Raw genomic sequence first — 13,852 nt, 5'->3', positions numbered from 1 at the left:
CTATAGAAGTTAGTTGACCAGACATTGTTTTCCTATAGAATTTTGACCAGACATTGGTTTTCCTATAGAAGTTACAGACTTTGACCAGACATTGTTTTCCTATAGAAGTTAGACTTTGACCAGACATTGTTTTCCTATAGAAGTTAGACTTTGACCAGACATGTTTTCCTATAGAAGTTAGACTTTGACCAGACACTATAGAAGTTAGACTTTGACCAGACATGGTTTTCCTATAGAAGTTACAGACTTTGACCAGACATGTTTTCCTATAGAAGTTACAGACTTTGACCAGACATGTTTTCCTATAGAAGTTAGACTTTGACCAGACATTGTTTTCCTATAGAAGTTACAGACTTTGACCAGACATAGAAGTTACAGACTTTGACCAGTTTTCCTATAGAAGTTAGACTTTGACCAGACATGTTTTCCTATAGAAAGACTTTGACCAGACATGTTTTCCTATAGAAGTTAGACTTTGACCAGACATGTTTTCCTATAGAAGTTTTTACAGACTTTGACCAGACATGTTTTCCTATAGAAGTTACAGACTTTGACCAGACATGTTTTCCTATAGAAGTTAGACTTTGATGTTTTCCAGACATGACCAGACATTTTCCTATAGAAGTTAGACTTTGACCAGACAGATAGAAGTTACAGACTTTGACCAGACATGTTTTCCATGTTTTCCTATAGAAGTTACAGACTTTGACCAGACATGTTTTCCTATAGAAGTTACAGACTTTGACCAGACATGGTTTTCCTATAGAAGTTACAGACTTTGACCAGACATGTTTTCCTATAGAAGTTACAGACTTTGACCAGACAGACACTTTTGTTTTCCTATAGAAGTTACAGACTTTGACCAGACATGTTTTCCTATAGAAGTTACAGACTTTGACCAGACTTTGACCAGACATGTTTTCCTATAGAAGTTACAGACTTTGACCAGACATGTTTTCCTATAGAAGTTACAGACTTTGACCAGACATTGTTTTCCTATAGAAGTTAGACTTTGACCAGACATTGTTTTCCTATAGAAGTTACAGACTTTGACCAGACATGTTTTCCTATAGAAGTTACAGACTTTGACCAGACATAGAAGTTACAGTTGACCAGACATTGTTTTTCAGACATTGTTTTCCTATAGAAGTTAGACTTTGACCAGACATTGTTTTCCTATAGAAGTTACAGACTTTGACCAGACATGGTTTTCCTATAGAAGTTTTGACCAGACATGTTTTCCTATAGAAAGTTGACCAGACTTTGACCAGACATGGTTTTCCTATAGAAGTTACAGACTTTGACCAGACATGTTTTCCTATAGAAGACACTTTGACCAGACATGTTTTCCTATAGAAAGACTTTGACCAGACATTGTTTTCCTATAGAAGTTACAGACTTTGACCAGACATGGTTTTCCTATAGAAGTTACAGACTTTGACCAGACATGTTTTCCTATAGAAGTTACAGACTTTGACCAGACATGTTTTCCTATAGAAGTTAGACTTTGACCAGACAGTTTTCCTATAGAAGTTACAGACTTTGACCAGACATGTTTTCCTATAGAAGTTGACAGACTTTGACCAGACACAGACTTTGACCAGACATGTTTTCCTATAGAAGAAGACTTTGACCAGACATGGTTTTCCAGACTTTGACCAGACACACTTTGACCAGACATGTTTTCTATAGAAGTTAGACTTTGACCAGACATATAGAAGTTACAGACTTTGACCAGACATGTTTTCCTATAGAAGTTACAGACTTTGACCAGACATGTTTTCCTATAGAAGTTAGACTTTGACCAGACATGTTTTCCTATAGAAGTTACAGACTTTGACCAGACATGGTTTTCCTATAGAAGTTACAGACTTTGACCAGACATGTTTTCCTATAGAAAGACTTTGACCAGACATTGTTTTCCTATAGAAGACTTTGACCAGACATGTTTTTTGACAGTTAGAAGTTACAGACTTTGACCAGACATGTTTTCCTATAGAAGTTACAGACTTTGACCAGACATGTTTTCCTATAGAAGTTACAGACTTTGACCAGACATGGTTTTCCTATAGAAGTTACAGACTTTGACCAGACATTGTTTTCCTATAGAAGTTACAGACTTTGACCAGACATTGTTTTCCTATAGAAGACACTTTGACCAGACATGTTTTCCTATAGAATAGACTTTACAGACTTTGACCAGACATGTTTTCCAGACAGACTTTGACCAGACATGTTTTCCTATAGAAGTTACAGACTTTGACCAGACATGGTTTTCCTATAGAAGTTACAGACTTTGACCAGACATGTTTTCCTATAGAAGTTACAGACTTTGACCAGACACTTTTGTTTTCCTATAGAAGTTAGACTTTGACCAGACATGTTTTCCTATAGAACAGACTTTGACCAGACATGGTTTTCCTATAGAAGTTACAGACTTTGACCAGACATGTTTTCCTATAGAAGTTAGATGACCAGACATGTTTTCCTATAGAAGTTACAGACTTTGACCAGACACTATAGAAGTTAGACTTTTGTTTTCCTATAGAAGTTACAGACTTTGACCAGACTTTGACCAGACATGTTTTCCTATAGAAGTTACAGACTTTGACCAGACATGTTTTCCTTTGACCAGACATAGAAGTTACAGACTTTGACCAGACATGGTTTTCCTATAGAAGTTACAGACTTTGACCAGACATGTTTTCCTATAGAAGTTAGACTTTGACCAGACATGTTTTCCTATAGAAGTTAGACTTTGACCAGACATGTTTTCCTATAGAAGTTAGACTTTGACCAGACATGTTTTCCTATAGAAGTTAGACTTTGACCAGACATGTTTTCCTATAGAAGTTACAGACTTTGACCAGACATGTTTTCCTATAGAAACACTTTGACAAACTATTTGACTTTGACCAGACTGTTTTCCTATTTTAAGAGCATGTGTTGGGTCTATTGTCATTGTAAAGTCTACTGAGATGCTTTCCATTCAGTTTGTGTCAATAAAGTTTGGTTGTATTTGATTGGTTATGACCAGACATTGGGAAGACTTTGACCAGACGTTTTCCCTTTGACCAGACGCAACTTTGGGTCGTTGGGGTCAATGGGCGGAGCTAACAGTCCAGGAGGGAAGAAGACTTTGGAACAGACTTTGACGACAACTACGGAGCAGCCCAAGGAGCAACGAAGTTACAGACTTTGACCAGACATGTTTTCCAGACACGCACACACAATCACCGCAAGGTAAACACACGTACGCACACACACACACACACGCAGGCACACACATGCACACACACAGATAAGTGAATACTCTTCAGATGTCTCTCCCTCTTTTCTTCTCAATGAAAGAGAGAAAAAGATGAATGGATGAATGGTGTCTTACTGAGGTGGAGAGAGAGGGGGGGAGAGAAGGGGTTGTCTAGGTAACCACATAGCTGAGTCTTTTCCCAAGACCTATCGGTTTCTCCCTCTACAATACTGGCCTTGTCTGGGAGGGGGGGGTGGGCAGGATAGGAGAGAGGAGAGGTAGTGAGGAGAGGAGAGGAGTGGAGGTGAGGGGAGAGAGGGAAGAGGGGTGAGGTACAGTACATATCTGTTGAGTCCTGTTCTCCATGAAGGAACCCTTTGAGATCTCTTTCAAACACACACATCTCTATCTCTCTGGCCTGTGTGCAGAGGTGGTGACAGACAGGCCTGCTGAGAGACACCAGAGTTAATTCCAGAGAAAGATGCCAACCCACCTCTCAGACCCCCATTTCAGCTTTGGACCAGCCCGGCTGTACAGTCCGGGGTCAGGGGAAGGTTCCATTGAGGCCAGGTGTAAGGGGGGGTTTGTTGGGCTGGGTGGTGACATCATGGAAAGAGAGAGAGCCTGATGATCTTTGATCAACTCAGTATCTTTACACACATACAGTACATGTCAGTGTATGACTAGGAGTATCTGTGTCTTTCTGATGGTCTGGCAGGGTCTCAGTTCTGGACTGGAGATCAGGCTGACTCAGCTACAACACACACACACTGACACCCCGTGACTGGGCTTCCTCTAAAACAATCAGAGCATGAGAGAGGGAGAAAGAGAGAGAGGGAGAAAAAGGAGATGAGTATGATAGAGGGACAAGGGAATTAAAAGTGAGAACAGAGCATATGAGAGCGAATGAAAAGCTTGGAGGTAGACTGAGTGGAGAGAAAGATGGTAGAGAGAGTGAGAGGGGGATGAGAGACTGAGTGGAGAGAAAGATGGTAGAGAGAGTGAGAGGGGGATGAGAAACAAAGGGGGAGAGAGAGAGAGATAAAGAAAGGACTGAGAAAGAGAACATTCCATTCATCTAATCTACTGCTTGGCCCTCTGCTTTCAACCATGAGTCTCTCTCACACACACACACACACACACACACACACACACACACACACACACACACACACACACACACACACACACACACACACACACACACACACACACACACACACACACACACACACACACACACACACACACACACACACACACACACACACACACACACACACACACTGTCTGGAACACCAGACAGGGTTCACACCCACGCTGTATACTTTGCTCTGTGCCCTCCTGGACGTGTGTGTCTATTGGCTAATGTACTATATTCCAGTAATGTGCTTGGCTACCAGTCAGTCAAGACAGTCAGTAAAGCCCACCGCTCTTCCTTAGAACTGAGCCGCTCTAAACACAATCAGATGTGTCTCTGTCCTCCATGATGGATCTACGTCAGCGGTGCAGTTTATCTGTAGAGAACCGTGATTTCAGGAAACTGATGTCCCATGGTGGATCAATGCCAGCGTTGCAGTTTCTCAGTAGAGCTCAGATTTCAACTGAAACAGATGTGCCTTTGTCCGCCATGTTGGTTCTACGTCATTATAACTGCAGCACCTTTCTGTGATTCTAGTGGTGCTTTCAAGATGATGTCAGTCGTCTTCAGGTCAGAAAGTTGGAGCTCTAGAAAGATGTCCAAGTTCCCGACTTGGTATTCCGACTTGGTATTCCGACTTGGTATTCCGACTTGGTATTCCGACTTGGTATTCCGAGGAGAGAAAATAGAGGACTCCTGACACATTTAAAACAAAAGCCTTTGATGTAAGATGATGTCATCCAGAGAGAGAGCAGTAAGTGCTCGTTTAGTTTGTTAACACATCCGACCCCTGACCTTAGCATGACTCAAGCCATTTAAAATAAACCACGTTGTCATAGTGACTCTCCGTAAGTGTGTACGCTCTCCCACCCTCCATATTTTTGATTGCCCCCCCCAAATAAGGGCCTGCTCTGTATCAGCTGGTCCTCTGTGTCAGCTGGTTCAAGGAGTACAAGTCCAGTCTGACTCAGTCTTGTTCTTACAAGTCTCTCTTGAACACATCTGCACAATGTTGGCTAGTGCAGAGCCAGAGCTGCATATCATCCTTCATTATCATCTGATTTGCATGACCTTAAGAACAGTGATATTAAAACATTACCTTGGTCGACTGGGTTGAAACTGTACTTCTACCATCTCAGAATTTCCAGTGCTTCAGCCAACACACACACACACACACACACACACACACACCTTCTAGGAAGAGCGGCAGAATTCCTGTGTCTCTTGGCACCTCAGACGTACATCTCTTCTCCTCTTTATCTTATATCTCCCTCGATCTCTACAGTGCCGTTAAATAGTATTTGCCCCCTTTAAAAACTATATATATTTTTGATACTGAATGATATCAGATCTTCAACCAAAACCAAACAAAAACATACTTATTTGATTTATTTCATAAACAAAGTTATGCAACACCCAATTCCCCTGTGTGAAAAAGTCATTTCCGTCCCACACCCAATAACTGGTTGTGCCACCTTTGGCAGCAATGACACCAACCAAACGCTTCCTGTAGTTGTTGATCGGTCTCACGTTGCTGTGGAGGAATTTTGGCCCACTCTTCCATGCAGTAACTGTAACGGAGCAACATTTGTGGGTTTTAAAGCTTGAACTGCTCGTTAGGCCATTCCAAAACTATACATTTGTTGCTTTTTAGCCATTTTCATGTAGACTTGATTGTGTGTTTTGGATCATTGTCTTGCTGCATGACCCAGCTGTTCTTAAGCTTCAGCTCACAGACAGATGGCCTGACATTCTCCTCCTGGATTTTCTGATACAGAGCAGAATTCATGGTTCCTTCTATTAAGGCAAGTCGTCTAGGTCCTGCGGCAGCAAAGCACCCCAAACCATCACACTACCACCACCATGCTTCACCGTTGGTGTGATGTTCTTACTGTGGAATGCAGTGTTTGTTTTTCGCCAGGCATAATGGGACCCATGTCGTCCAAAAAGTTCTGCAGGAGAATTCTACAGGAGAATGTCAGGTCATCTGTCTGTGAGCTGAAGCCACTGACCCGCAGCTGGGTCATGCAGCAAGACAATGATCCAAAACACACAATCAAGTCTACATGAAAATGGCTAAAAAGTTAAACATTTGAAGTTTTGGAATGGACCAGTCAAAGTCCAGACCTAATGATCCCAATCGAGATGTTGTGGCAGGATTCGAAACAAGCAGTTTAAGCAGTTCTGCATGTAAGAGTGGGACACAATTCCTCCACAGTGACGTGAGAGACAACTACAGGAAGCGTTTGGTTGCAGTCATCGCTGCTGAAGGTGGTACAACCACTTATTGAGTGTGAGGGGGAAATGACGGTTTCACACTGGAGAATTGGTCACTGCATAACTTTTGTTAATTCAATAAATTAAATAATGTTGTTGTTATTTGTTAACTCAGGTTCCCTTTATCTAATATTAGGTTTTGGTTGAAGATCTGATAACATTCAGTATAAAACATATGCTGAAAATCAGAAAGGGGGCAAATACTTTTTCATGTCTCTGTGCCTCTCGTTCTTTATCTCTGTATCTCCCTTTCTCCCCCTCTCTCCTCCTCTCTCCCCCTCTCTCCCCCTCTCTCCTTCTCTCTCCTCCTCTCTCCTCCTCTCTCCTTCTCTCTCCTCCTCTCTCCTCTCTCCCCCTCTCTCCTCCTCTCTCCTTCTCTCTCCTCCTCTCTCCCCCCTCTCCTCCTCTCTCCTCCTCTCTCCCCCTCTCTCCTCCTCTCTCCTCCTCTCTCCTCCTCTCTCCCCCTCTCTCCTCCTATCTCCTCTCTCTCCCCCTCTCTCCTCCTCTCTCCCCCTCTCTCCCCTCTCTCCCCCTCTCCTCCTCTCTCCCCCTCTCTCCTCCCTCTCTCCCCCTCTCTCCCCCTCTCTCCTCCCTCTCTCCTCTCCTCTCTCCCCCTCTCTCCCCCTCCTCCCTCTCTCCCCTCTCTCCCCTCTCTCCTCCCTCTCTCTCCCTCCTCTCTCTCCCTCCTCCCCCTCCTCCTCTCTCCCCCCTCTCTCCTCCTCTCTCTCCCCCTCTCCTCCTCCCCCTCTCTCCCCCTCTCTCCCCCTCTCTCCTCCCTCTCCCCCTCTCCCCTCTCTCCCCTCTCTCCCCCTCTCTCCCCTCTCTCTCCCTCCCTCTCTCCCCCTCTCTCCTCTCCCCCTCTCTCCCCCCCCTCTCTCTCCTCCCTCTCCCCCTCTCCCCCTCTCCCCTCTCCCCCTCTCCCTCCTCCTCCCCCTCTCTCCCCCTCTCTCCCCCGCTCTCCCCCTCTCTCCCCTCCCTCTCCTCCTCTCTCCCCCTCTCTCCTCCTTTCTCTTCCATTCCTTCAAGTCCTTGTTTCCAGTTTCTAAAAGTCTGTTTTTTAATACACACAGACACACTTCCATATATTCACACAGTCTGACAAGCCCCTCCCCCGTGCATCTGCTGCGCCTGCTGATGATGTCACAGAACTGGAACACAGTGGTTGTGTAATCACCCTACGCTCCTCTTACATTTGCCATTTTAGTCATTTAGCTCTTATCCAGAGCGACGTGCAATTAGTGCATTCATCTTAAGATAGGTGGGTGAGACAACTACACATCTCGATAGTAAATACAGTTTCCCTCAACAAAGTATCTACCAGCAAAATCAGCGCTAGTGGGGAAAACCGAAGGGCCTTTATTTTATTCTAGTGGTGGGTGGTTGGGCCAAGAGACCAGAGGGGGAGGAATGGAGGGCTTGGGTTGGGATGAAGGGTTTGAGCATAGCCTGAAGGTAGGGAGGGCCAGTTCCCCTTGCTGCTCAGTACCTACTGGCCTACTGAAGATGACCACCTCACAAACCTTCTCTCTGCTTTCCTCACTTTTCTCTCCATCCTGATACATATCCCTCTTATCCTCCGCTCCTCTTCTGTGTTCTAATCCCCCTCTCCTCCTCTCCTCTCCTTCTCTCCTCTCCTTCTCTCCTCTCCTTCTCTCCTCTCCTCCTCTCCTCCTTCTCTCCTCTCCTTCTCTCCTCTCCTTCTCTCCTCTGCATGTGTGTTTCCTCTCTCCCCTTTCTTTCTATCTTTCTTTTTCCAAGTCCCACTCTTACTCAGGGTCCCACTCTTACTCAGGGTCCCACTCTTACTCAGGGTCCCACTCTTACTCAGGGTCTCACTCTTACTCAGGGTCCCACTCTTACTCAGGGTCCCAAGTCCCACTCTTACTCAGGGTCCCACTCTTACTCAGGGTCCCACTCTTACTCAGGGTCCCACTCTTACTCAGGGTCCCAAGTCCCACTCTTACTCAGGGTCCCAAGTCCCACTCTTACTCAGGGTCCCAAGTCCCACTCTTACTCAGGGTCCCAAGTCCCACTCTTACTCAGGGTCCCAAGTCCCAATCTTTCCAAGTCTTACTCAGCTTTGGCTCAGACCACCGTCTCTTCTCCCTTCCCCCTCACCATCCCTCTCTTCCTCTGGTCCTCTGTTGCTCTGTCGTTCTTTGTCTCTGTCCTCTGTAATCAAACAAAAACATCCAGACAAACAGAGACAGGAGATGTGGTCAGGAGAGATTTAACCTGATGCTACTGACTCTCTCCATCTCTCTCTGAAACACAAACCATTTCTGGGTGATTTAGTGAACTCTGCTCTGATGGAGAAAGCAGCTCTGCTCCTGTCTGAAGCAATTCTGGTATAGGGATCACACACACACACACACACACACACACACACACACACACACACACACACACACACACACACACACACACACACACACACACACACACACACACACTCACTCTCTGGGGAAAAACTTCCATTAAACACACACACACACACACATACCAGCGCTAACCCCGACACACTCCTAAATCACCCCTAGACATGCTCTGCCACTGAACGTGTGTGTGTGTGTGTGTGTGTGTGTGTGTGTGTGTGTGTGTGTGTGTGTGTGTGTGTGTGTGTGTGTTGTTACTGGAACCCTGTTTTATGAGCAGACAACAGAACAGAGGGCAGACCTTGGCAGTAATCCAGGTTGGGGTCTGTACATACTGTACCTACTGTATATGACACAGCTCAGCCTGCCCTCTGGTGGTGCTTAGCTGTAATAACACCCTCTCACACAAGGACAGAAACACACTCGTTGGTGGTAATGTTGTTTCTGTTCTCTCACCTCAGATCACGACTCGGAGGCAAAGAGAGTTCAGGAAGTGCTCTCCGCCATCGACAAACCACAGGTCAGTCACACACATACCCACATGCAGACACACACACACTCACACACACGCGCAGACAAAGACATCTGTACCTAAAGGTTCTTCCTCCCAGAGCAGTATGTCCTTTGGAGCCCAGAACACCTGCAGTCCCCAACCTGACCACACAGGGGCAGTATTGTACCACCTCATCACACAGAACTAGGGCCACAACACTACCAGTAATTTACCGAAGTTACCAGAATCTTCAGTAATTTTGGTAATCAACAGAAAATCTATGGCAATCTATCGAAACTTTGGTCATTTATACTTGAATAACTATTGACCGTGTTCACAACTGCCATCAGTTTGATGCAAAAACATTGACAAAAACTAATTTTGACATAGAAAATAAATGAAAGTGTGTTAACAAATATATAAAGGTTATTTCATGCTGAAACCCTCATATTAAACACCAATGGTATTCAATAAGTTGATTGTTTATATTTAGGATCATGTTTCACAGCTTTGTCATTCTATTTTTTTTATTTTTTAAATCATCTTATTGAATTATTTAATATATTTTACATAGAGGGGCAGAGGTATGCAAAATGGCCACTCTAGATGTCTTGGGATAGATTACATCAAATCCAGTAACCCATAAAAGTTTCCCTCCCTTTGCAACCCTACACAGGACTCTAATGGATCTTCTGTACAGTATTCATAAGGAACACACTAGAAGTATGAGAGAGAGAGAGAGAGAGAGAGAGAGAGAGAGAGAGAGAGAGAGAGAGAGAGAGAGAGAGAGAGACTGTCAGCTTGTCTTCTAGAGGGAGAGGTCATATGAGACAGTCTTCAGTGTGTGTCTCTGGGAAGTGGTTTGTCCCTAGGGCAGATTGGGTATTCAGTGGATGTGGTTTGTCCCCCGGGCAGATTGGGTATTCAGTGGATGTGGTTTGTCCCCAGGGCAGAAAGGGTATTCAGTGGATGTGGTTTGTCCCCAGGGCAGAAAGGGTATTCAGTGGATGTGGTTTGTCCCCAGGGCAGAAAGGGTATTCAGTGGATGTGGTTTGTCCCCAGGGCAGATTGGGTATTCAGTGGATGTGGTTTGTCCCCAGGGCAGAAAGGGTATTCAGTGGATGTGGTTTGTCCCCAGGGCAGAAAGGGTATTCAGTGGATGTGGTTTGTCCCCAGGGCAGAAAGGGTATTCAGTGGATGTGGTTTGTCCCCAGGGCAGAAAGGGTATTCAGTGGATGTGGTTTGTCCCCAGGGCAGAAAGGGTATTCAGTGGATGTGGTTTGTCCCCAGGGCAGAAAGGGTATTCAGTGGATGTGGTTTGTCCCCAGGGCAGAAAGGGTATTCAGTGGATGTGGTTTGTCCCCAGGGCAGAAAGGGTATGGGTAAATGTTTCTTCTACTCAGACTGTCATTTCACCGACCCCGCATCCGTGACGGGGATGAACTGGAACATAAACTGATAGGAACGTTGTGTGTGTGTGTTATCTAACGTGTGTGGTGTTCCAGGTGTCCAACGTGCACGCGCGGGGTGCTAGGTTGTCCTGGGCTCCCCCGGTCGGGCTGGTGAACCGGTTCAGCAACAGCCAGTCTCTCACCTACGAGGTCTCTCTGTCCGACAAGGGACGGGATGGCAAATACAGACTTATATACAGGTAAAACACACCTTTCTCTGATCCCGACTAGCAGGTAAAACACACCTATCTCTGATCCCGACTAGCAGGTAAAACACACCTATCTCTGACCCTGACTAGCAGGTAAGACACACCTAACTCTAATCCAGACTAGCAGGTAAAACACACCTAACTATGATCCTGACTAGCAGTTAACACACACCTAACTCTGAGCCTGACTAGCAGGTAACACACACCTAACTCTGATCCTGACTAGCAGGTAAAACACACCTAACTCTGATCCTGACTAGCAGGTAACACACACCTATCTCTGATCCCGACTAGCAGGTAAAACACACCTATCTCTGATCCCGACTAGCAGGTAAAACACACCTATCTCTGATCCCGACTAGCAGGTAAAACACACCTAACTCTGAATCCGGACGAGCAGGTAACACACACCAAACTCTGAGCCTGACTAGCAGGTAACACACACCTAACTCTGATCCTGACTAGCAGGTAACACACACCTAACTCTGAGCCTGACTAGCAGGTAACACACACCTAACTCTGAGCCTGACTAGCAGGTAAAACACACCTATCTCTGAACCCGACTAGCAGGTAAAACACACCTATCTCTGATCCCGACTAGCAGGTAAAACACACCTAACTCTGATCCCGACTAGCAGGTAACACACACCTATCTCTGATCCCGACTAGCAGGTAAAACACACCTAACTCTGATCCCGACTAGCAGGTAAAACACACCTAACTCTGATCCCGACTAGCAGGTAAAACACACCTAACTCTGATCCCGACTAGCAGGTAAAACACACCTATCTCTGATCCCGACTAGCAGGTAAAACACACCTAACTCTGATCCTGACTAGCAGGTAACACACACCTAACTCTGAGCCTGACTAGCAGGTAACACACACCTAACTCTGATCCCGACTAGCAGGTAAAACACACCTATCTCTGATACCGACTAGCAGGTAAAACACACCTAACTCTGATCCCGACTAGCAGGTAAAACACACCTATCTCTGATCCCGACTAGCAGGTAAAACACACCTATCTCTGATCCCGACTAGCAGGTAAAACACACCTAACTCTGATCCCGACTAGCAGGTAACACACACCTAACTCTGATCCTGACTAGCAGGTAACACACACCTAACTCTGAGCCTGACTAGCAGGTAACACACACCTAACTCTGAGCCTGACTAGCAGGTGTGTATGAATGTTCCAGACTTTGGAAGAACACCAAACATAAACATCTCACTTTCATCTCAAGTGTAAATTGTGTGTGTGTGTGTGTGTGTGTGTGTGTGTGTGTGTGTGTGTGTGTGTGTGTGTGTGTGTGTGTGTGTAGTGGAGAGGAGTTGGAGTGTCATCTAAAAGACCTGAGGCCAGCTTCAGACTACCACATACGGTAAGAACACACACCTTTCGTCAGCAACACACACACTTTTTCACCACTTCTGCTATTGTGTTACTAAATGTGATTATTGATGTTTTGTGTGTGTGTTTCAGAGTCAGCGCGGTGTGTAACTCTAACTTGAGGGGTGTGTGTTCGGAGACGGGGTCGTTCACAACACACACCTGCCCCCCCGACCTGCCCTTCCCCCCCAAACTATCTCACCGCACCAAGAGCACCCTCACACTGCAGTGGAAGGTACACACACATTTAGTTCCTTTCATTGGGCGTTCCGATTGTTTACTCTTGTACCAAAAGTGTCCACTCCTTCCCTCCCATCCAGTCTATTTTAGATTCATCAGGGGAGTGAATGAGTGCACACTATAGAGACAGGGGAGTGAATGAGTGCACACTATAGAGACAGGGGAGTGAATAAGTGCACACTATAGAGACAGGGGAGTGAATGAGTGCACACTACAGAGACAGGGGTGTGAATGAGTGCACACTTCAGAGACAGGGGAGTGAATGAGTGCACACTACAGAGACAGGGGAGTGAATGAGTGCACACTACAGAGACAGGGGAGTGAATGAGTGCACACTACAGAGACAGGGGAGTGAATGAGTGCACACTTCAGAGACAGGGGAGTGAATGAGTGCACACTTCAGAGACAGGGGAGTGAATGAGTGCACACTACAGAGACAGGGGAGTGAATGAGTGCACACTTCTGAGACAGGGGAGTGAATGAGTGCACACTACAGAGACAGGGGAGTGAATGAGTGCACACTTCAGAGACAGGGGAGTGAATGAGTGCACACTTCAGAGACAGGGGAGTGAATGAGTGCACACTTCAGAGACAGGGGAGTGAATCTGGGTTCTATTTTGCTCTCAGGGAAGATCTGCTTCCTGGTGTTTTATGAGGTCGCTGTCCAGTCCTTCTCCATGTCATTCTGAGAGGGGGTTGGTCAGGATAGATTGCACTCTCATCCTCACCTCTATATAGATAGATCTGTCAGTGATATTCTGTCTTGGGTTCTGTCACAGCATAAAGGAGGCGTGGAGAGTGACATCACTCACTCAGACAGGATATGAGGTCACACTAATGAAAACACACAGGCCATTTCCTCTCTGTGACAGCCCCAGTTAATCCTCCTCTCCTCATCACTTACACACACACACACACACACACACACACTCCAGACACTCCGGACAGCCCTACTTATTCTTCTCTTCTCTCGCCAGCCTCCAGTCGACAACGGATCCAAAATCACAAACTACCTTCTGGAGTG

At 45.7% G+C, this 13,852-nt stretch overlaps 1 protein-coding gene across 1 annotated transcript in view; it reads left to right on the top strand.

Moving 5' to 3' along the window:
- Positions 1–13,852, top strand: part of LOC135541702 (fibronectin type III domain-containing protein 3B-like) — a 159,115-nt gene that overhangs the window by 81,899 nt on the left and 63,364 nt on the right. Inside the window, exons 8-13 of the mRNA XM_064968014.1 lie at positions 3,220–3,243; positions 9,505–9,563; positions 11,042–11,187; positions 12,521–12,580; positions 12,682–12,823; positions 13,806–13,852. The exon at positions 13,806–13,852 is cut by the window's right edge and continues 7 nt beyond it. Coding sequence (XP_064824086.1) covers positions 3,220–3,243; positions 9,505–9,563; positions 11,042–11,187; positions 12,521–12,580; positions 12,682–12,823; positions 13,806–13,852 — 478 coding nt within the window. The remainder of the gene's footprint in view (positions 1–3,219; positions 3,244–9,504; positions 9,564–11,041; positions 11,188–12,520; positions 12,581–12,681; positions 12,824–13,805) is intronic.

The sequence above is a fragment of the Oncorhynchus masou genome, chromosome 6, assembly GCF_036934945.1.
Source record: "Oncorhynchus masou masou isolate Uvic2021 chromosome 6, UVic_Omas_1.1, whole genome shotgun sequence".
Classification (NCBI taxonomy): Eukaryota; Metazoa; Chordata; class Actinopteri; order Salmoniformes; family Salmonidae; genus Oncorhynchus; species Oncorhynchus masou.
This window is presented reverse-complemented; position numbering and strand designations above follow the sequence as displayed.